The sequence below is a fragment of the Balaenoptera physalus genome (assembly GCF_965194825.1).
Source record: "Balaenoptera physalus genome assembly, chromosome: 20".
Lineage (NCBI taxonomy): Eukaryota > Metazoa > Chordata > Mammalia > Artiodactyla > Balaenopteridae > Balaenoptera > Balaenoptera physalus.
Window position 1 is genome coordinate 14493070 of NC_138901.1, and position 24314 is coordinate 14517383.

The following is a 24314-nucleotide window of genomic DNA, read 5'->3' on the forward strand; positions in this document are numbered from 1 at the left end:
AACCCCAGCTGTTCTTAATCCCATTAGGTCTGTGAGAAAATTGTTCAGACCTTTTAGCAGGGGTGTTGTCTGCTTCCCAGAGGGGGCCATGATTACATCACACAAAAAGTTCTGTCCCAGACAGTTTTGGGAATTAAACACTGATGTTCTTTTCTAATTCTGTAACAGCGTCGCACAAAATAAAAACTTTTTAGAATACACCTTTTACAGGGCATTCCTGAGAAATCTTTTGAGAAATGAGCAATTCCTATAGTATTGAATCATAAACTTTTTAAAAAGTAAAATAAAACATTTGTCGTAATAAGAGTAATGTGCCAATAAAGAGAAAAGAACAAATATGTCATTGAAGAAACTACATTCAGAAAAGTTTGGTGAATATTTAGCAAAAAGTAATCCAGTGCTATAGAGAAAATACCTCTTTGTGGTATAAAGTGGGTTCTGTTGGTAATTTGTATTTATACATAAGAACAAAGATATGATATTCTAAATTAAATGCTGATAAAGACTTATATTAAAATAGAATTTCCTCCCAAATTTCCAAAATTCAAGAAATACTCCAATTCTTATAATATTTTCTCTGCATGGATTATTTCAGTTTATAAATGTATGTTAGTAATCACAATAGTAATTTGTAAATACATAATGGAATGGAATGGAAAACCATGTGTTCTTCAGGAGTAGTATTTGTAACACTTGTAAGAATTCTTTTTAATAAACAACAACTTGATAAAAAAGATCAAGAAATTTTTGCTCCTGCCCAGGTGGCAGCCTGGAGGTATTGCAATATCTTTAAACCATGTTCTCATGGATCCAATTCTCCAGCTGAAGGATACTGGTCCACTAGTATCCTTCATGTTTGTGGTCACTGGCTCGCCCCTTCTGGAATTAAGCTTAATTTCTTCTGAGCTTGCTTCTAGTGAACAATTCTGAATTTTGAACAACTCATAAATAGCCGTGTCCCTCCCATGCGATGGTGGGTATCATACCGGTTTTAGAAAGAGACCAGGCAGTGGGTTGGATGGGACCCAGGGCCACCAGGAGGGTATTCGGACCCCAGATACACTGCTGGTTGCCAACTACACTGAAGAATTTGGGCTTGACCCCTTTTGTTAGTGGCACTGAGTTTTCTAAAATTTATGTAGAAAACTAGGAATTCCATTGTCACTCATCCTGTTATTTTTCAACTAGGTTACAATGAAGATGTTGGAAACCATGCAATGAAGCCATTAAATGAAAATAAAGGTAATTAATTATCTATCTAACTTTTTAAAAATTAGAAACCTTCGCTTTTATATAAAAGACCCCTAGGAAAAGAACAAAAGCTGTTAAGACCTGTGGATATTTCCTCATTTCTCTTAAATGGAGATGGCTATTGCTTTCTCCAAAGATGCTGTCTCGTGTCTCTTGTTACTTGTCTTAAAAATAAGCATCAGTGCTATTTTATTTTATTTTTTATCGTGTATTTTTCATTTTTTTGTTTTTCTCATGTATTTTTCATTTTTATTAAACATTTAGTAGATACAAAATAATATTTATAAGTTATGTATAAAATATAAACAATAGCAATTCAATAAATAACTGCATACCCATCATCCTTTAAAAAAAAAAAAAAGAACATTTCCACTACCTTTAAAGTACCCTGCGTACTTCTTCCCACCCCAGCCTCTTAACACTTTTCTTTGCCAGCTTTATTGAGATATACTTGACATATAACATTGTGTAAGTTTAAAGTGTACAACATGATGATTTGCAGTAATGCTACACTAAAAAACACCTGTGCCTCTACTATCCAAGAGAAGGGAGATCCTCCTGACTTATTTAGTAGCCCATTCTGAATCAGGAAGTTCCATTTTGGGTGTAACTTGATCTCCTATGCATATATGCCTCATACTCTCAAAGCAGTTTGAGGCTGGGGACCCCGTTCCCCATTTCCTGAGATCCTTTCCATCTTGGAGAAAGCATTCTGTGCCTGTGGCCATGGAGAAGGCTTCTATAGTTAACTGCTGTGGCCGATGCCGTCTGTTTTCTGTATCTAATGAGCTTTACGAGTCCTCACACTGTGGTAACAACGGGACCTGAGCCAGAGGGTCCTTCCACATCCCGGGAGTGCAGGCCTCCTCACTACCTCTCCCAGCCTGAGTTTTCTCGCCCACTTAGAATGGAGTTAAGCCTGCATCCAGCTTCCCTGTTAAAATACAGACTTCTTCGATCACTTGAATAGAAATCTCTACTGTGGTCTGAGACCCCCCAGGGAGACTCTGTCTAACCGCAGGCTGCTGTGGTTCTTTCGAGCAGAGCCTCTGACCTTGGACGTGGAGTACACTGAAGTGGAAGTGACCGCCCCTGAGCCTCACAGAGGTAACACCATCACTCAAGGGATTCCCCACGTTTTACTGTCTGATTGGGTGTAGATGCCAGGGTGGGCTGTGCTGTGGCCCCCGGACAAGAATCTAGTCACCCTCATCGCTCAGAAGGGAGGTGGTCAGCAGACAGACGGGCTGGACATGCCCAAGGCAGGAGCAGTGACACCCACCCAGGTTTGGAGGTGTAAAATTTCATTAATTATTATTTATCATACTACTAATGATGGCTGCGTTTTATTGAGCAATTACTAAGTGCTAAGAAATGGGTCTGTTGAGAGACTCTTAGCAGGCAGCCTCACTCCTGGGTGTTTGGGAATCCTTCCAGAGGTAGCCCCCTTGCCCCAATCCAGCACCTTCCTTAAAAAGTTGCTTGCAGACTGAGCTTGTATAAATGAAATGTGCAAGGGGATGAAAGGGCTTGGCTATTTAAAGGGACAATTGGGTAAAGGCTTTTGAAAGCACAGACTCCCTCTGCATGTAAACAGTGCCACCATCATTATGCTTCAGGCTTTGTTTTTATGTGTGTGGTTCTCTTGGGCACACTGGCCTGGAGAAGGCCCCTAGCTCTGGTCCTGCAATGGGGAGACTGACTCAGGGTGGGTCAGTCCACAGCAAGCACTAGAACGTCAATCTCAGCTGCTTCGGGCACCACAAAAAAAAAGATGCACGTCCTCCCAAACCTCCTTAGCTCCCCCAGAGGCTGCCACACAAAGGAAGCAGCCACCCGAGCCTTCCTGCCCTGCTGGGAAGCTCGTTAGGGCTGTTGCCGTGCATCCCCCTTCCTGCTGAGGCTGAGGCCAAGCTGCGTCCACTCAGCCTTGCAGGCCCGGGGCTGCTTTGCAGACCGTGCCTGTGTAGCCTCAGCCAGAGCCACGTGGTGATGGCGTTCTCTTGTCACCTCTTGCTCCATGATCTGGAAGGAGTTTGGGGTTCCTTCCTTCTTCCCTTGCTTAGCACAGTTCCAGGTACCATGTCCGCAGATGTGTCCATGGAACCTTCCAGGCAGGGCCGTCCCCTGTAGCCCCTGGGGCTGGGTGCTGCACAACAGGGCCACCATGCCCATAGTCTGCAGTCAGCATGGCCCCTGCAGTTGGTACTGCCTGATCTGCACCACTACACAGGGCGTCGCAGTTCCAAGTCTAGACTGGTCGGGGCAGGGGTGGGGGCCACGGCCGGCCTGAAGTTCTCTTCCTCTTTACTTCACAGTAAAGTGATTTGCTTGTTGGGTTAGCAAATTAGGGGCCCATGATGGACCAGCCCCAGTGCAAGCAGCAAAGGTACATATGTGGTCCCCTTCTCGTGGAGGTGTAGCCCCTGAGGGAGTCAGGAAAACAAGGAACCGATGAGCAGATAGTATCAGGTTAGAGTCAGAGCTTGCAGGAAGAGTGGGGTGTGATGGAAGGCCTGAAAGGTGATGCCTTTTCTGGCTGGGTGGTCCCAGAAGGCCTGTGTGAGGGGTGGCAGGACAGTGGGTGGTGGCCTAGAGCTTGGCTCATTTAAAGACCTGAAAGGAGACCTTAAAGAATCCTTAAATGACTCTTTCTGGTCCTTAAATGTCTGCAGAGAGGGCGACAGGGAGTGAAGGCAGATGAAGCTGGGAGGACCAGGCCGGGGCCACGGACTGCAGGGCTGCTGGGGTTCTCTTTTTGTTCTAGTCTCAGTGGACTGGGGGCCTTTGGAAGCCTTTAAGCAGCAAAGTGACAAGTTCCAACTTCCTTCTTTTAAAAACGATCCTTGTGGTTGGTGTGGAGGACGGATTAAAGGGAACAGAAATGGAAACCAGGCAAGAGGGGATGAGGATGGAGCCAAAGTGCTGGCAGTGGATAGATTCTGGATATATGTTACAGACAGACCGCAGTACTGGATGAAAATTCGTGGCCAGGTTGTGGGAGACAGAATGACTGACTACATGTTTCTTGACCAAACAACCGCATGGATGGTCGTGATGCCTGCGATTGGGAGGCACAGGCTCACGGGGAGCCTGGTTCGGTTGGGTTAAATTTGAGAGCCCAGGAGGGGACAGCGCAGGGGTCTGGTGCGCAGAACCAAGTGTGGGTGGGCTCTGGCCGATGGGACTTTAGGGCGCTCCTCGCCGGCCTTCCCTGGTCCAGCCTGAGCCCCTCCATCACCATGCATCGTGGGTGCCGTCCCACAGGTAACAGCTTACTTCCTCCTAAGGGGGCTTCAGACTTGGAAGGAAAGGGGAACCACAACAAGAGGGCAGGGCTGAATGTGTGCGGGAAACCCCGCTGTCCTCCATGCCCCACTGTGCTCAAGCAGAGAGCGATTGCCCTGGGTTCTGGCCTCACGGTTCTGATACCTGTCCCAGAGGGCCAGGCCCCACCCTTACCCTGCTGCCGGCTGGGCCCGGGCGAGGTGGAGTTATGAGGGCTGTACGTGAGGCCTGGAAGGCTTTGGATTGAAGGAAACTGAAACAGGAAGAAGGAAGCAAGGTTTTGTCCTTGGAAAAGCATCCGTTTTCCATTCCTGTGGGGATGTTTCCACGTTAGCAGTGTCTGGTTTTCTTTTTCTTGCTTGAAGGTGGGGAGCGGTTGAAGGGAAAAGAGAACCCCTGGGACCGGGCAAAGCAGGGGTGCTTTCCTTGCCAAGCTCTGTACCTGCAGGGTTGTAACCAGCCGGGTCACCTTTCCCCAGTTTGCACAAAGGTGCTGAGTGGGCTGCAGGGGCCTCGGCAGAGCTGGAATGAAAGTCACTTGGATGGAAATGGAGAGTTTCTAGAGGATTCAAGTGGTTTTCTGGACCCAGCCTCTTTGGCAGCTAAGGGACAGTTGGGGAGAGCAGCCTGGCCCAGGATGCTGTCCCCCTGTTTTCTCATGGGTGGGGAGTGGGGCATTACTAGGTGAGGGCAAGACTTTGTGGGTTCAAGGCCAGTGGTGAGTCAACTTGACCTGATCTTGGCCAACCCAGTTCCCTGTCCTCAAGGCCTCCGTCCTCTACAGATGGGATGGAGGAAGGAATGGGGACCATGTCCAGCTCTAACCGTGGCTGGCAGCTGACCAAGTGGTCACTTGGAGGTGGAGGAGGGGTGGGAAGGAACTCGTTAAATCCCGGTTTGCTGCATGTTTGCTCTGAGACTAATTGCTGGGAAAACCCCATGACGTTGAAGCCATCTCTTTCTCTGTTAACAGAGAAAAACAGAAGCCAAAACAAAGCCCATCCGGAAACATCCCTGACAGCAGAGACAAACAGCCTGCTGGCCTGGTTTAGTCATTAGCAGGCAGCTGCTGCCTCGGAGCAGCGGGAGGAGGGGCACTCTCAGTGAGCTGCAAACCCCGTCCCCCTGGCCGGGCGGAGCCAGGAGGGCAGTGGGGGAAACTGCCGGGCCAGCTGCAGATCTGGCAACTCAACCAAGAAGTGAAACCATCCTGCTGCCCTGGCTGATACACAGAGTTATGAGGTGAAAGGGAGTTGAGTGCAGCTCCTTGGGTCCAGAGGGTGTCAGAGCGTCCCCAAGGTGACCAGAGGTCTGCTGGCCACCCATTATGTGCCTGGGGGCGGTGGAGTTCCCAAGGGTGTCCAGGGCCCCAGGCTTGGCCGCCCATTCCCTCCCCTCCGTTCCCTCCCCAGCGCCCCCGGCTCCCACTGTGAAGGAGGATGAGCTGGCAGGGCCCCCACTGCTCCTGGTGTGCAGTGTCCTAGAGCGTTTATCACAGCATTGTTTGCGTACCATCCGCCCCAGAGCCCGGAGCTTCCGAAAGCTGGGACCAGGTCCCCGGTCACCTTTTCCTCTTCCACAGTGCCCAGCACACAGTAGGTGTTAGGACCATGTTGAACGAGTGACTTGCCCATGCCTGACATTGAGCAAAGAGTCCCTTAGTGATGCGGTAGAACCCCCAGTAGATAGGGGAGTTGCTGGAGCTTCCCTCTACACCCTCAGATCTGGTGCCGTGGAGAGTGGAGAGTGGTGACGGCATCTCTGCTGTCCTCTTAGAGAAAGGCAGGTGTCCCAGCAGGGGGTGCCTGGTATCTCAGCCACTCTGCTGAGTACCAACTGCTATTTGGTGCCCTGGGGGGAGTCACTACGATGCCTTCTGCAAGGTCCTGGCACCCCAAGTGCCCCAGTGCAGCTGTCTATCTGAACTGCCACCCAAGCTTTCTCCTGCCATTTAGGTCATGACATAGGAACCACGACCATCTCGTGTGTGATGAATGACCGTGATTTTAATCCTAAGACCTAAAACCTCAGAGATCAGGCTGATCATGCCAAGACCTTCCTGAAGGTTGGGAGTTTGAGACAGAGACACCCGCAGGGACGTTGACCGTTGTCTTCACTGTCCCATCAAACCTTTATAGGTGCCTCCAGGTAGCTGTGCAAAGTCTGGGATCGGGAGGAGCACAAGACCCAAGGCACTGCCCTAGAGGAGCGTGGGGTCCACCAGGGGAGACGGTCCTGGGGACAAGTCGTGTCAGTGTGTCGTGGGCAAGTGTCCCCAAAGTGCTGTGGGAGCCCACGTAACTGCCCAGGGCACAGGGAAGGGGGGAGTGTGTAAGGGAGTATGTAGGTGTGTGAGGGTATGTGCCACCAAGTGCAGGAGCGAAGCTTGTCCTGGGGCTTGGAGGATGAGGAGGAACGGGGCAAAGCAAAAGGGCCGTGCAGACAGCGGAGGAGTGTGTGCAGGATCAGGGCGTGAGAGAGGGGAGCCTGGTGAGTCGAGGATATCTTGGTGTAGTTAGAATCTGTGTACGTGCCCTGGCCATCTGCCACTGAGGAAAACGACATCCACGTGGCACTGACCATGGCGGCAGGAAGCATCACCCAGTCTGGGGTTCTGTTTCCCAATTGATAGAGGGAGAATGCTGGCCACACGGCATCAGGCACCTTTCTACAATAAGGCTTCCTGGTCCTTTGTGCAGGTGAGAGGGAACTGGCGGGCTCCATTCTGAGGGTCTGTGTGTGTAAGTGCATGTAGACGCACCATGAGTGTGTGTACGTGTGTGTATACACAACCTGTATGTGTACGTCAGCTTAAACAGATGGCTGTACGGGGGCTCTTTGTCTCCCAAACCACTGAGTCTCCTCTGGGTGTAATCCACACCCTAAGTGGGTCATCTTGTCTGCTGTTCAGAAAGGGTCCAGACCAGAGGATCTGAACCCTGTCTGCATATTAGAACCCCCTGGGAAGCTCTTAAAAACACCAACACCAGGGCCCACCCTGGACCAATTCAATCAATCTGCAATGAGGCCGGGCTTGTTAACATTTGAAATCAACCATCCCAGTTGTCTAGAGTTGTAAGTGGGTCCCAGCTTATCCTTAGAGTCACAGATGATACCCAGGCTCTAACCCAGACCTTGGGTGATTGGGAGACCCTAACCCAGCCTCCTGGGAGGGGCTGGCAGAGCAGCTGGACAGAGGGACACAGTGTCAGAGGAAGAGGGATGGGGCCACTGAGCTGGAGGCTACAGGTCTGTGCTGGGGGTACCTCTACGTGCACTCTCTAGGTCCAGGGGTCCCACAGTGGCCTGTTGGCCTCAAACTTCCAGGCTGAGAGTGATGCTGGAGAGACCATGATCTTCTAAAGCTGGGAAATGGCCCGGGCTCAGTAGTGACAGGGATTCCAGCGGCTCCTGGAGATGGGCACTCATGGGGTGGGTAGTGGGGTATAGCCTTGCCTGGGAGCCTCTGACATTTTCCTGCTTCAGCAGTGAGCTGACCTGGTGCCCAGAGGCAGTTGTTGACCTGTGCTTGGTCCCTTTCCAGGTCTGGGAACAAAGGGCACGGAGACGGTGTACAGTGAAATCCGGAAAGCTGACCCTGGTGAGTGAGGGCCCCCTAGCTCCCCCAGCCGGGGGTTGTGGGCAGGGTACTTCCCGCAATCTCATGCATGGGGTCTTGGGAGTGGGCAGGGGAAAGAAGGAGCCAAGGCGGCCAGAAAGGGTGCCAGAGTTGTACCAGAGTTGTTAACCCTCTCTTCCCCACCACCCTTAAAAAGTGGCCACAGGTGACGTGTACTATTTATTTAGTCGATGAACACTTATTGAGTGCCGGCTGCATGCCAGGCAAACAGAACCTTATACCTTCACACCCAACTAACGGCCAGGTGGACCAAAGCGTGTCCCGGCACCCCTGTGTGCTCATGAGATGCCCAGCAGCGTTCCGGGCACTCCTGACCCCAAGAGAAGCAGCGTGGCCCTGCCTGTTCTCAGGTGCCAGCCAGGGGCCTCGCCTGCTCCTCAGCCGGGCCCTGGTGCACTGGGGCTCCCGAAGGTCTTAGGCAAAGTCAGTGCTTTGCTTTGAAGACGTTCAGTAGCTTCGGCCTTTCTGTGAGCACGCTGACTTTGGGGAAGGCTGTATGGATCTGCTCCCGCTTCCGCTTCCTTTGATTTCAGCCCAGACCCCACTTCCTTTCGCATCTCCACTGCTTCCTCATGGAGAGATTCCCTGGGACTGAACAGACACGGAACTGGGGATGCTCCCAGCAATCTCATTTTCTGTGTAATTATTCTCTTCTAGTCTCATGAAATGAAATCCACAAAGACCACTTTTATTTTTTTATCTTTTTTTTTAAATTGAAATCAAGTCGATGTACAATATTATGTAAGCTTCAAGTGTTCTACGTAGTGGTTTGGCGTTTGCATACATTGTGAAATGATCACCACGATAAGTCTAGTAACCATCTGTCCCCATACAGAGTTATTACAATATTATTAGCCATATACCTTATGTGATATATTATATCCCCATGACTTATTGTTTTATACAACTGTAGGTTTGTTACCTCCTAATTCCCTACACGTATTTCGCCCATCCCCCGTCCTCCTCCCTTCTGGCACCAACAGTTTGTTCCCTGTATCTGAGTCTGTTTTCACACAAAGACTACTTTCAAATTCTGAAAATAAGTCACAACCCAAAGGGCATAAACATTCCAGGGGGAAAATAGTCACTATGCAGACATCTTGCTTTGTACAACAAACCTCTACTTAAGTGGATTCTTTGAAAGGGAATTATTAAAACAGGCTGGAAAACTTTGATAAAGCCTGGCTACCCCAAGGGTGGTCCACAGACAGGTAGCAACGATCTCAGGCCCAAACCAGACTCACAGGGTCAGAATCTCCAGAATCTGAACTCCAACAAGGTCCCATGTATTTCTTTTTTTTTTTTTAATATTTATTTATTTATTTTGGTTGTGCCAGGTCTTAGTTGCGGCCTGTGGGCTCCTTAGTTGCAGCACACGGGCTCCTTAGTTGTGGCATCCGAACTCTTAGTTGCGGCAGGCATGTGGGATCTCGTTCCCTGACCAGGGATCGAACCTGGGCCCCCTGCATTGGGAGCACGGAGTCTTATCCACTGAGCCACCAGGGAAGTCCTGGCCCCATGTATTTCTGATGCTACCAATATTTGAGAAGCACTGTCTTACCTGAAGAGCCTACTTGTTATCTGAACTAGGAATCACCCCTTAATTAATGTTTTTAAAAGTGGTATTTTCATGGGTAGAGCAGAAACTCAGCCCCATGGAGAACTTGACACTGACTGAATGATATTTGAAAACCATTTCCTGGGGAATTTTTGGCTTCAGTATCTCATTTTGCAGTCTCAGTCTATTCAGAGCTAGCAAAACACAAATTTAGAAACAGGCTTCCTCTGTTCTTCCAGTGTAACAGAAAGCTGAAGCTCAGATCAGGTTCAAGGTTGGTCCTGATGGGTAATTGTGTAAAAATGCCCCCTTTGCTTTCCTCGTGGATGGTCCCTGAGATGGTTTGCTTTCAGTTGCTTTGGTTATGCAAAAACTCACGTTTATTAAGCACTTACTGTTTGTGCTAAGTGGTCTATATTACATTATCTCTTTCAATCCTCCACAATAAATCCCATTTTTCAGATGAGGATACTGAGGCATAGAGGGCTTAAAACAGTTCCCCACGGTTAGGGTTAGTACACCAGGACTGGCCCACCCCAGAGCTGGATTCCATGCTCCTGATCATTGAGCTGCCTTTGGTTTGGGGGAAGGGAAGCTGGTGAAGTGCAGAGGCCACAGGGAACCCCGGCTACAGGAGGCCTGGGGTCTGTGGCCACCTGAGGCCACCCCTGGAGGCCCCATACAGTTGGTGAAGGCCATGCCCAGTGTGGATTCCAAAGGGCTTGTGTTAGGGACCCTGCAAATTAGCCTGAAAAGAGACAGATTAACAAGAAAAAAGCAGTGAGAGTAACTCGGTAGAGTGGGGTGAGGGAAGCTCCCGGAAGGCTTCCTTCTGCATCCGTTCATTCTCATTTGCCTCTAGCTCAAAATAACCCTTACGCCAAAGTGGCATGTTTTGGGGCGGCATATTCTGGTTTTCTACTCTGCTTTAGGGTAGCTGTTCAAGTGGGTTCTCTCAGTGTCCCCAGCCTGGTTCTAGATGCCTGAGTCCTCAGTCCCCCGGCTACTGGAACCTGACTGCTCCCGCTGGCCTCAGGCTGGAACAGACCATAGGCACCATAGAACCCAACCCGGCAGGGATTTGAGGTGGTAAAGAGCCCTGTTTTGCTGGGAGATATCTGAGCCCCTGTCCTGGTGCTGCCACTTAACAACTGTGCAACTTTGACCAAGAGGCCTGACCTCTCTGTGACTCAGTTTCTTCAACTGTTAAATGGAGATGGGATTAAATGAGAAAAGGGGATGAGATGGCGCCAGGGGAGATGGTGCCATTTACTCCAAGCACGCAGTCAGTGTATCACCCCTACCATACAGTGAGCATTCAATCCATTTTAGCTAAAAAATGCATGAGGAACTTGAGCCCTAGTGCCTGGCCCAGGGCAAGACTAGAGCCAGCTCCGGACTCCCAGGCCAGGGCATTCCCACTGTGCTATCTGGGCCATCAGGTGTCAGCTGGGGCTTGGGTCTCTCTATAATCTGGTCTTTCATCTGGCAGCCAGCTCCTGCCAGGTAGGTAGAGGGAGCCCTGGGTCTTATAGCCAAAACCACATCGCTGCTGCAAAAGCCAGTGTCCTGGAAGCCAAGGGAGTTCCTGTTTTTGAGCGTTTCCCACTCAGCTGCTGCCCAAGGGGAGGAGGCTGCAGGCCTTGGTTGATTCCTCTTCTCTTTTCTTTTTTTTCCTCTGTCAGCCACTCAAAACCATCGTAGGGTTGATGGAGGCTCTATTATTATTCCTGCTCTACAGATGGGGAAATGGGCAGAGGTCAAATAGCTTGTCCTGGTCCCAAGGCCAGTGGTGGCAGAGCAGGGACGGAGTGCGGGGAGCCTGGCTGCAGAGTGGCGCGCTTCACAAGCCTCATGTTCCCTCTGTGTTGCCAAACCCACTGGCTTCCACTTTCATCAGCCTAATTAGAGGATTCAACTCTGTGTACTTTAGAAGTTAAGAGTAACAGCCTGGTATGGTCTGGGTGACCCTGGGTGAGTCATGGAGCCTCTCGGGACCTCGGTCACCTTCTCTGTGGAATGAGGGGCATGGGCTCGAATCTGGATCAGGGGTTCTCCAGGTTGGTTACAATACAGGTAGACTGGCACCACCTCTGATTCAGTAGGTCTAAGTGAGCTGAGAATTTGCATTTCTAACAAATTCCCACATGCTGCTGCTGCTGGTCTGGGGACACACTTTTAGAACCATTTTCTAGATGCTCTGAGTTCCCTTCTGACTGTACCACTCTCTGAGTTCTGCTGTGCTTCTCGTTTGAAGGAGTAGAGTCTTTCTTACTCCCCAGCAATCCTGGAGGGATTGCTCCAGATTGGCCGGCAGAGATAACCCAGAAACACTGTGTGTGTGTGTGTGTGTGTGTGTGTGTGTGTGTGTGTGTGTGTGTGTGTGTGTGTGTGTGTGTGTGTGTGTGTGTGTGTGTGTGTGTGTTGAGGGGAGGGTGTGACCCACAATAAAAAAAGGCCCCGGTGAGGGTCTCTGGGCTGGTCTGTCTTCTCTGACTTTTCCTTCTTAGGTTTTTGTTCTTCCCCACCTTAGTTTCTCAGTTCCCCATCATCTTCCAACAAGCAGCACTTCAGGGCTGGCTATTTTGGGAAATGGCTCACAGGGCGTAGTTCTGGCTCTTAGACCCCCTTTTTCCCCTGAGTGATGCAAAGGAAAACTGCTCCTCTAGATAAGCAAAAGGGCAACAGGCAGGCCTGCCTCCAAGGAGCAGCCCCAGGCGGGGCTCTGGGTAGCCCCAGGCGGGGCCCTGGAGAGGGTGTCAGGGGATCTTGTAGGCCATGGGAGGCACCAGGTCTTTGCAATCTTGGCTTTAGGCTCTGAGCTCAGCACTTTTTTTCTTTTTTTAAACCTGTGGTTGGCCAAAAAGTTCATTCGGGTTTTCGTAACATCTTATGGAAAAACCCAAACGAACTTCTTGGCCAACCCAGCACATAACACTTGCCATTTTAACCATTTTTACGTGTAAATTTCAGTAACACTAAGTACAGTCACATTGTTGTACGATCATCACCACCATCCATCTCCAGAACTTTTTCGTCTTTCCACACTGATACTCCTTACCCATTAAATGATAATTCCCCAGACCCAGCCCCTGGCAACGACGACCATTCTACTTTGTGTCCCTGTGAACTTGACTACGTTCAGCTGTTTTAATCTGTCAGATCAGGTGGTTGAATGAATGATCTTAAGTTGCTTTCCAGTCATAACATTCAGAGTCTCAGCGTCCTGGCGTTTGGAAGGGATGGTCATTTGTGTATGCCTTGGTGTCTCCAGACCCAGGCTCTGGAACATGTCTGTGGTGGGTGGGGACTCAGTCCCTTCTAAGAGTCACTCCCCAGGTCACTTGGCGCCAATCCTAATCCTCTGCCCACCTTTGACTCCACGTTTGCCCTTCAAATCTGAGTTAAGTCCTGGATCTCAGGGGCCATTTTCCCGTGTTTCTGCTGCATTCGTGTCAGCCAGAGGCCAGCCTGGGCGGTTTTCTGTACTGCAAACCTCATGGAAAACATCCTCAATAGGAGACCTGGGGGTTGGTCTTGGCTCCGCCCTCATCAGGTTATAAGACTTGGCCCCACCCCCACTGCTCTCCCATCAGACGTCAGTTTCCTCACAAGTCCCCAGTAAATTCCCTTGGCCTCAGTGGAGCTGCTGCGGGGTGGACATGTCAGTGTTCCTCAGGAATGTACGTGGCCCTTGAGTGGATAAGGGCTGTTGTGGAAGGTGGGTTCTGTAAAATGAGGAGGGAGGGAGGCATCTCTTCCAACTCATTACCTCCCACTGGGTCTTGACCACAGTCACGCACATCTGCTCTTCTGTATTTTTTCATAGTTGAAAATATATTGGAAAAAAATATTTTTCTATAAATTTATTTATTTTATTTGTTTATTTTTGGCTGCGTTGGGTCTTCATTGCTGCGCACGGGCTTTCTCTAGTTGGGGCGAACAGGGGCCACTCGTTGCAGCACACGGGCTTTTCATTGCGGCGGCTTCTCTTGTTGCAGAGCACGGGCTCTAGGTGTGCGGGCTTCAGTAGTTGTGGCTCGCGGGCTCTAGAGCGCAGGCTCAGTAGTTGTGGCACACGGGCTTAGTTGCTCCGCGGCATGTGGGATCTTCCCGGACCAGGGCTCGAACCTGTGTCCCCTGCATTGGCGGGAAGATTCTTTTTTTTATTATTTTTTGTAAATTTATTTTATTTTTTTTGGCTGTGCTGGGTCTTCATTGCTGTGCCCGGGCTTTCTCTAGTTGCAGTGAGTGGGGGCTAGTCTTCGTTACGGTACGCGGGCTTCTCATTGCAGTGGCTTCTCTGGTTGCGGAGCATGGGCTCTAGGCGTGTGGGCTTCAGAAGTTGTGGCATGTGGGCTCAGCAGTTGTGGTACGCAGGCTCAGTAGTTGTGGTGCATGGGCTTAGTTGCTCTGCAGCATGTGGGATCTTCCCAGACCAGGGCTCGAACCCGTGTACCCTGCATTGGCAGGCGGATTCTTAACCGCTGCGCCACCAGGGAAACTCCTATTGGAAAATTTAAATTCATTATTAATATGTTGTTACAGTGACAAGCACAAATGGCGTTATGTTTTCTACTCTTAACTATTCCAACACCTGAAATATTCGTTTTTAGGAAAATATAAGTACTAATATAGTAGTATACTAGAAAATGTTGATATTAAAGCTTATTTTCCCATTGGAGTTACTTTGGGTTTTTTTTTTTTTTTTTGACATATACATGTATCTATTCGTTTTCAAATTCTTTTCCCATTTAGGTTGTTACATAATATTGAGCAGAGTTCCCTGTGCTGCTGTTCTATTTTGTTGACATACAGCTGAGCTAACATCTTCCTGTCCCAGCAATTAACTCAGTCTGAGGCGAGGAAACCTCTCTGTCTTTGAGCTTTTTCACTTTCCAGCCATTAGATGATTCTTTGCTACATGTTCCCTGCCTGTTAGGGAGGGAAGGAGAGGGATTCTCAGAACTCGGAAGACTTTATCAGAAAGAGACCAAATTGAAGTCAGCCTCAGGAGAAGACAGAGCAAGCCCCGGGGACACTGCCAGAACGGGTGGAGAAAGAGATTTTGCCCCTCACTAAAGCTTCAGCTTTCTCAGGGGAATGGAGAGAATGCTGATAATTTCCTCATAATTTAGATCTGCAAGCTTAGCACTTGGGGTTTTTTTAAAGTTCTTATTTCCTTTTCACTTATTTGCCTGAGGTTAGGATTTGTCAGCAGTAGTAGCTCTAGTTATGGTTAATGATACGGCTGGCCAGAAATGGGAAGATTAGTCTGTTTTTGTGCTCCTCAGTACGCAGGCACGTGGATGATCCTAAGAAGTGAGCGTGGCAGGAAAGTGATCCAGGTTCCAGTGTGGAACCTTTCTCTCCCAGCCCGTAACTAGAACCCATTTACTCCCACCCGCTTGCTTTTGGACTTCACGCAGGATAATCTGTTACTCAGCTGAGTTCTCTTGGTCGAGATGGAGGAGGCGTCTTCCCAGGGTTTGCTCATAGCTTGGTGCTCTGGGTTGTGAGCTGACCTGGGGTCAAAAGCGCCCCCCACCCCACCTCTTCCTCCTCTGACCGGTGCCAGCTAATTCAAGGAAAGGTTTAATTCTTTTCCTCCCCCTTGTTCTCTAGTGCTCTCCTAGTGACATGAGCTAAAGGAGCTAAACTGTAGCTGGGTAGAGAGCCTCTCCGTAAGTGAGCTCACGGTTGTCCGTGGCGTACTCGTCAGCTTCACTTAGCCTGCTTGAGCCTTGTGTGAACTGGAATTCCTGGCTAGCCGGGGAAGTTTGTGTCTTCACTCTGATTCGGCGACTGACGGTTTTACAGTGCTCCAGCTTATCCTGAAAGTACTTTATAAAATGGTTTGCAGTTCATCCAAAGTATAACTGATTGACATCTATTTACCCCAGTTTTTAAGACAGGAGAGTAAAGAGGTTTATTATAATTAATTAGCAATGCAGTCAAGTTCTTCCCTGTGAAAGAACTAAGGTCTACGATAAGATTTCCACAGTTTAGAGCAGAGGTTCTCAATGCAAGAGACATTTGGCGATGTCTGGAGACATTTTTGGTTGTCATAATTTGGGGCGGGAGGAGGGATGCTACTGCATCTAATGGCTGGAGGCCAGGGCTGCTGCTGAACACCTTAGAACGCACAGGACAAGCCCCACAACAGAGAATTACCCAGCCCAGGATGTCAGTAGTGCCCGTGTCAAGAAACTCTGGTTTGGAGGAATTCGTTTCCTGTGACTCCTCCAAGACGAGAGCTGGTTTTCCTCCCTAGATGCCCTGTGCCCACCTTGGAGGTATCCTGGGCACATCCCACCTGACAACTGGTGGTTCTGGGGAGAGATGCCAAGTCCTGCTCCAGACACTAACCTATGTCTTTTGGATCAGGCAGGGCCCACCTCCCTCACTCAGCCTCTTTCTTCTGCTTTCTCTTTGCCTGGAATTCAGACTCCTGGGATACTTCTTAAGGGAGCAGAAATCCAGTATACCAAGAGTGGCTGGTCATGGAGACGGGACCAAAGAACAGAGGGGCCCTATGCCATGTCCCCTCTGGGAGGGAGAGAAGAGCACTTGAGGACCCATCCCCACCTATCCTGCGAGGCCCAGAGCAAACTAGCGTAGTGGGCACTGCCAGCCTGCCCCCAGGGTGGCATCTCCTACCTCAGAGTGCAAGGCAGTAAAACTTGCTCCATTAAAAAAAAAAAATATGGCTACTACCCACCAGATGCTGGTACCAAAAAGAAACAAAACAAGTGCGCATAACTTGGAGCTCCATCAGCATACTTGAATTTTAGTATTCTGTGTCCCTGTTGCTTTAGGAAGCACAGCCTGAGGCTCTTGCCCTCTTGTGTCTGATTCCAGAGCCCTTGGGGCTTTGGAGGAACGGGAAGCATGGGATCCTTTGGGTCCTCCCAGGTCAGGTTTGGGCTGGGGGTGGGGCGCTGCCCACAGCCTCACTCAATGTGTGGAAGTTTACACAATGGCTCAACTTCTTGGTCGGGCTGATTCATCCATTTGGCCTTTGACGCCTACCTCTGACCCAGCCAGGACAGAAGGGGGCCCCTTAGGAACTCCTGGCCCAGTTCCCTCTAGAGGAGACGCACAATGGAGCTGTGATAAGACAGGGTTTGAGGGGGAAGTGGACTGGTGGAAACAGGATATTTTTAAATTAGAGAAAGAAACAGAAGATTGTGACTCCCGTCGTGACAGTGGGTCCTGAGACAGCCCAGGATTCAAAGGGACTGGGCTTGAGCTTGGGCGGCACCAAGGCCCCTTGAATTGCCTCTCAAGTAAGACTGAGGATTTGGGAGTGGGGACAGGGTATGACTCTCCACCACCTTTAAGAATAGCAACCAACCCCCAAACCCTCATCTCCTCTTGGGCCTTCCCCAGGCTTCTGTGTCTTCGGAGCCATGTCCATAGTGGGCTATTTGGGGAATCAGCCCCAACATATAGGCCACTCCCCATTCAGAAACTCTGCTGTTAGTGGGGCCTGGTCCTGTCCAAGAGGCAAATCATAGCCCTCTCTTGCCTCTTGCCGTGAAAACCATCTCTAACTAATGCAGGCGGGGGTCACTCACCTTCGACGCAATGTCTCCTGTTCTCTTCTGGACATTTTCAGAATGTCCAGCCAGTGCCGGCGTGCACCCTGGCAGGAAGACTGTGTGGTCTCCGGATGACTGAGATGAGGCTCCCCAGGCCCTGCCCTTCAGACAGCACTTGAACCCACATATGCCAAGGGCGTTGGCCTTGTTGGTACTTTCTGCTCCATTGATCCCACTCCTGGGAACAGACAAGCTAGTATGAAATATGGAAATTGCTTTATTCCCAAAGAGGACATTGGCAGCATTATTTAAAATAGCCAAAACTTGGAAAGAAGCTCAACTTAAATGTTGACATTTAAGTCAACAGTGGAACCAGAGATAATTTTTACCTGCTTTCTACTTTTCTGTAGTTTTCAGGTTTTTTTCCCTAAACTAACAGGTGCTATTAATTTTTAAACAACTGTTTAAAATGTTAAACTAGCTGCCCGGGACATTATATGCTTGTCACATGGAGCTACAGGGCCCAGGGGAAGCTCTCTGTGGGCAAAGGAGCCGTAAACCTGGGCACCCAGTAAGCTTGAGGGTCTGGCGTCTCCCACACCGCGCCGCCTCCCGCCCTCTTTCCTTTGCTTGCTCGGCTCCTGAGATGTTGGGCGCAGGGGTGGGGGTGGGGTGTGTGCCTAACTCGTGCTCTTTGTGTTGCTCACCTCCGTGTTCTCCTTTGTTTTGCAGATTTCGTGGAAAACAGATATTCTGTAAGTACACATTTCATATGCGCTATTTTTTTAAAACAGTCCATCGAACAGTGAAGTATTTCCAGACTCACCCAGGTTCTGCAGCCCCAGCAATTACACCCCTGGACTAGCCTCGTCTGTTTTAGACCAGGAGCCTGGGCTCCTCTGACTAGCCTGGTCATCAGGCTAGCCAGGTTTTCTAGGCCAGTTGTGGTTTTGAAATTCTCTCCTACTGTTTCCATCATTACGACTCAGCCCACTTGTGAAGGGAGACCCTGGAAGTCCCCCGCAGGGTTGCCCACTTGTGAAGGGAGACCCTGGAAGTCCTCCGCAGGGTTGGGAATCTGGGGCTCGCAGCTCCAGATCAGCAAAGTCCACATTTCCTCTGAGTCTAGGTCCTTGGAGGTGAGGCAGATTCGGGGGGTGTACTTGGAGAAGAGAGGCATCCAACAGTCACCCTCACACACCAGGCCCTCTGCTGCAGGGGACACACAAGGTCTTTGATCCAGTGAGGGAATCAGATGAGTTTTCTTGGCTGAGAAAGCAAAGGGATAACAGCTACTCCCGAAGCCATGGAAACAGAGAACAGAGGTGCTTTGTTCTGCCTGGTTAGTGGTCTCTTCACCAAGGAGGGGTCATTTGGATGGGCCATGAGGAATGAGCTGCTTACAGCAGCGTCCAGGTAGAAAGATGAGCAGGGACAGAGGCGTGAGGGATGGAGCAGCCTCCAGCAGCTCAGAGTGGGAGCAGACGAGGGTGCCGGTGACAAGTGATAGGGGGAAGGTCAGTTAGGGCTTGCTTGGGAAAGACTCGAACCCCTCATTATGAGGCTTCATTCTGTAGGAAATAGAGGATTTAGGAAGCTGCCACTTGGCAGATGGGAATGTTTAAAAGAAGTGCAGAGGCCCAAGTTCAAGTTTTGCAAAGACCCATTTTCCCCTATCTTCCTACTCCCAACCTTTTTATGAGCTACCCAGCAGCACAGGAGTTAACTAACGAGGCAGCTAACATCTTAAGAAATGAGGGGTTTGTCTCTCAAACTGCTTCTTTAAGGTCTGGGAAGAACTTTCAGCAGGATTGCTGGTAGCCCTTCCAATGGGCCCCCAGCTTCCTTTGTTTTGCCTGAGTCTGAATTCTTGTAAAACAGAGAACTCATTATGCCTTTGACAGACAGGAAGCCGCTGACATTCTTTTTATGGAGGAAGGCTATCAATTTAAGGAAAAGAGGAATGAAATGAATGTCTTTTTCTAGCGTAAGCCACCCAGACTCCTGAAATCAGAGACTGTTGCATTGGAAGGAAAGGGGACCCAATTTATAGATGAGAAAACCAAGTCCTGAATTGGCAGGACAGCTTGACCAGGGTCACCCAGCTTGTTAATAGCAGAGCCAGGCCTAGAACCCTAGGTCTCCAGACTCCGCGGCCGGTCCACAGCACAAGACTCCCTCCAAGAAGTGATGTCATTGCCCCAGCCATCATGGCGTTGCGAGAGTGGAAAGTGAGAACTTTGCATCATGGGCCTTGTGGGACTCAGATAAAGAGATGTTCGCCCACTGCAATAATCATGGCTGTGTCCACCCGAGGCAGGTCTGCTGGACCTGCAGGACTGACTTATTTACTTTTTCTTCAATCCAAATGGTCTCTCTGGACAAAGGCTCTGAGCTCTAGGACAGACAGAACTTTCCCTTTCCCCAGAAGCCGGCCCATGGGCCCAGGGGTCTGCTTCCAGAATGCTCCTGAGAGTTCACCCATGGCTGGTCCTGTGCCGCAAAATAATAAGGCCTTTTGGCGGGAGCACAGGGATTCCCAGCCGTTGGGAAAGGCATTTTGAATCTTTAAGGGAATGCGTCTTGTTTATAAAAGAAGCAGGTATAGTTTCCCTAATAATCAGCTGGTGAGGGTCAGGAGAAAATTAATTGAATTGCTCAGCAGGGAAATGGGAGGGGATTTCCTTCCTGAAATCAAACCTGGCGATCATTCCCAGTTGTTTAATGGCCGTTGCTTCTGAAAACATATTGGAGGAAATATCTTAACAATGAGATAGCCACTTAGCCAAATACTAATTTAGTATTGTTCGACTTGCTTCAATGGCACATTCTGACTTCATTTTTCCTCTGCCATTTTTGCCTTGTTTATAAATCGTGTTGTGGCCCAGGCAGACAGATAACGTGAAAGAGAACACCCTGTACTTAAAGGGATGAATCTGGACCTGCGTGGGTCTCAGGATCTTGGAAGGGACTTGCCTTCTTACTGACAAAAGGCAATTTCTAGTTACAACTCATCTCCTTCCCTCCCGGGAAGCAGCAGGCAGCTGGACTGCAATGGGAACAGCCCTGGAGTTGGGATCAAGAGACTGGGGCATGAGTTCCAGCTCTCCAGCCAAGCCTAAGCTTCCCCATCTGTGAAATGGAGATGGTGATGGCAACAACAAAAGCAGTAATGTCTGCCTATTTAAAGACCATCTTAAGGGTTAAGTGAGAAACGTGTGCAGAGTACTTTGCAGATTGCAAACTATCATATAAAAGCTAATTGATTATCTATTTTAAAGTTCTTTTCATCGAACACTCTGGCAGCATAAGGCATGGATGGAGAATTTACTTCACTTGGCCCTGAAATGTCCCTGTCACCTGAGAGGAAGGTAGCAGTTGCTTACCCAAAGCACAGGATTCAACCCAAGCCAAGCTTTGACAGGAAGCAGAGACCCACATTCAAACTTGACTTTTCCCTGATACTTATTTATTAGACATGTCACTTCAGGCAGATTTCCTAACCTCTTGGGGCCTTAGCTTCCTCATTTGTAAATTGGAGGAAATAGAACCCTCTCACTTAGTTGTTGCAAGGATTAAGCCAGCACCTAGTACAGATCTGGTTCATTGGAAGTGCTTGGGGTGGGGGGGAACATTCTAGAAGCAGGAAGTGGAGATCCCAGGAGTGTTAGAAGCAAAATGACCTTTGAGAGTGTCCACACCATGTTCTGGCCAGAAGTGGGGCAATTTCTTGGCTGTACTTGGTGCCTGACAGCTGGCCTCTGATTTACACACAGGCAAGCACAGCCTTGGATGTGAGCAAGTTAACCTTAACTTCCAAATCCCCAAGGCCTGGGTGACTGTGGCCCAGCCTTTCCCATCTCTGGAGCTGGTCCTGCAGCAGCTCCCCGAGCACTCACTTCCCCTGGAGAGGGGGGAGCGGAGATGTCTGGGGAAGGACTTGGTCTGGGGCCTGCAGAAGGCTGGACACCAGGGTCACACACACACACACACACACACCCCGCCACCCCCAGCCGAGCGGAGGAAGTGGAGCGAGGGTAGCTGCCAGGGCTGGCGGGCCTCCAGCCCCCAGGGGCCAACACAGCTCTCTTGGCCTGCTTGCCTGGGTCTCTGCTGGCAAAGGAGGAGGCAGAGCCTCGGCCTTCCGGCTGGGGCCCCACAGACCTGCATCCTCTTCCGAGAGGCTCCTCAGCCCTGGCAGGATCAGAATAAAACAGGGACTCCATCTCAGCCAACCCTCAGGGAGACGGACAGCCCAGCCACGGCGTTGCCAAGGCCTTGGCCAATCCCCACAACTTCTACTCCTGCCTCACCGTGAGATCCACCTGCAGCAGGGGGCCCTGTGCTCGCAGAGGGCCCAGAGTCAGGCACTCAGGCAGGTGCTGCCTGCTCTTGCAGACTCACTGCCGCCCAGGGCCCAGTATCTCCCAGCATGCTCCACTCTTGCCCCCTTGCTCCGTCCATTCATCAAAATCCACCTCACCTCGCTGCCCAGCTAGGGTCCGCTCACCACCTCTCAACTCCTTCTGCAGTTTGTTAGGACCTCTTCCACCTTCTACTTCATGCTAACATTGTTTGTCACTAATGGATAGGATATAAAATTCTCGGGGGCAGGTTCTTGCATCCTCAGCAGAAAGAACAGTGCCTGGGTCAGACGGGGGTCCAGTCACTGATGGGTGTGTAGGTGACACACATACCCTGTGGAGCAGTTAGAGAACACTGCAAGGCGGCATCTGGAATTTAAGAAAAATTTTTTTTCACTTTTATTGTGGCAAAATATACACAACATGAAGTTTACCATCTAAACAACTTTTCAGTGTACAATTCAGTGGCATTAAGTGCATTCTCATTGTTGTGCAACAATTGCCAAATCCATCCACAGAACTTTTCATTATGCCAAACCCAAACTCTGTACCCATTAAGCCCTAACTTCCTATTTCCCCTTCCACCCAGAATGGCAGCCACCATTCTACTTCCTGTCTCTATGAACTTGGCTCTTCTGGGGACCCCATTTAAGTGGAATCACTTGTTCCTTTTGTGTCTAGCTTATTTCAGTTAGCATAATGTTTTCAGGGTTTATCCATGTTGAAAGGAATCAGAATTTCATTCCTTTTTAAGGCAGAATCATATAATTTAAAAACATTTAGGTTTGATCATTTGAGTTCAGTCTTTCATTTTTGAAATATAAAAACAGACCTAGGGAAGGTTCACCTCATGTTAGAGGCAGAGCTGGAGCAAGACACCAGGTGTCCCTTAACTTTCCTAGTCTTCCTCTTTTCTAGTCTTCCCCATGTAGCACCCATGGGACCTAGTGCTGGGTTCACAGTGGGTGCTTGATGAAATTGGCTGCTAGCCTGATGTGCAACGTGTCTGCGGGGGGAGTAGAGGCTGCAGGCCCTACAGAGCAGGTGTGGAGAGAAGGGAAAAACGAGTGTGGGCAGGAGCTGCCCCGCGGGTGGTGTCCTCGGATGACAGCGCTGCTTTGCAGTTCCTTTGAGAAGTGCTATGTGCAGTTTTTCGTATCTTTCCGCCAGGCCAGTCTCCAATCCTGAAGGGTGTGACCATAGCGTGTCTTGTCTCTTGTCACTGCAGAGAACGGAAGGCTCCCTTGATGGAACTTAGGACTCCGAGAGCACACGCCCCTCCCTGGGAGAACACCCACATGCTGAGAAGAGCAGATGATTCCTGTATTCCAAGAGTTTTGTGCACTTATTTATGAACCTGCCCTGCTCCCACCGAACGTGGCAATTCCTCAGGCCAAGTCACCAGCTCTTAAATCCATCTTAACTACATTTATGTTGGGTATAAAGGGCCAACAGAGGGGCTGGTTGATTTCCCACACGGCCCGCCTCCCACCAAGCCGGAGCACGCTCGGGAGTGGAGGGAAGCAGCAGGAGGTTCAGAGTAAACTGGCCACTGAGATATTTTGAAACTTGAATATTTTGTCTTGTACAGAGATCAAGAACTTTTCCAAGTCCCCTCATACACGGAAACCGGTTTCTGTTTTGTAGTCAATCCCTCCTAGCGAATGGCCTGACTTGGGGGCTAGTTTTTCTCTTTGCCTTTGGTCCTTCAGGGCTGTGTGGTTCTGGGCAGTCCTTGTTCCTTGGAAGTGCACAGCATGGACCAGACAGCTGCACCCTGTCCCCTCTACCACCTCACCTGCCACAGATGGGAAAACAGAGCTGCTTGGGAGTGACCCCTTTGAGATGCCAACTTGAAGATGAGGTTCATTCTGTGCAAGGCACCAAATAGAAAATGAAGTTGGACAAAGCACAGATGTTCTTGAGCTGGTTTTCTATTCCCTTTCTTTCTTTTCCTCTACCGTGCTGAAGGCCGAAGGACAGGAAGATGGTTGCCTCCAGCAAATATTTTTTTTTTAATAGAAGAATGAAATGCCTATTTTTCTTACTAATTTTTTGTTATTTATTCCTTGCTAAAGGAATGGTCTCCCGAGGTCTTCAGATGTTTCTGATGGTGCCCTGAGTGGGTGGATGAGGGGCTGCGGCCATTCTGCGGTGGGATTGCACGAGTGAGCCCACCCAAGCGGAACCACCTCCCTTGTCCTCCTCCTTGACACAGCCGCAGGGACCCTGAGGGGTGCTGCATTAAATAAATTTGATCTTTACTCTTCACAGACCTGTGAGATGTCATCTTCTGAGAGGCCACACGCGTACAGAATACCTGTTGTGCCTGGGGACGCCTCAGAGCACCCAAGGCCACAGAGAGAACCAAGCAGGTCCCATCAGCAGGCCAGGGCCTCGGTGGCCTTCACTGAAGTCACAGGTAGTCTGAGTCTCAAACCCTGAGTTATTAATATCCATCAGCTGGTGCTTCACTGTTTGCTTCCTAGCTGAAACCTGCTAGGCTGTTGTCAGATTGAGTGAACAATAACAACCCCCCCAAACCAGGATGCCCGGTTAAATTTGAATTCCAGATAAACAACAAATAATTTTTGAGTATAAGTATGTCCCATGTAACATTTGGGACATACTTATACTATAAGAGTATTCATTTATCTGAAATTCACATT

At 49.7% G+C, this 24314-nt stretch overlaps 1 protein-coding gene across 4 annotated transcripts in view; it reads left to right on the plus strand.

Moving 5' to 3' along the window:
• Window positions 1-23918, plus strand: part of PECAM1 (platelet and endothelial cell adhesion molecule 1) — a 54237-nt gene extending 30319 nt beyond the window's left edge. For 3 of the 4 annotated variants that reach the window (XM_082442039.1, XM_082442040.1, XM_082442037.1), the window contains 5 exons: window positions 1189-1242; window positions 2293-2358; window positions 8084-8140; window positions 18014-18036; window positions 22874-23918. In XM_082442039.1, coding sequence (XP_082298165.1) covers window positions 1189-1242; window positions 2293-2358; window positions 8084-8140; window positions 18014-18036; window positions 22874-22903 — 230 coding nt within the window. In that variant the 3' untranslated portion in view covers window positions 22904-23918. The remainder of the gene's footprint in view (window positions 1-1188; window positions 1243-2292; window positions 2359-8083; window positions 8141-18013; window positions 18037-22873) is intronic. The other variant, XM_082442038.1, reaches the window with a different exon arrangement.
• The last annotated feature ends 396 nt before the right edge of the window (window positions 23919-24314 follow it).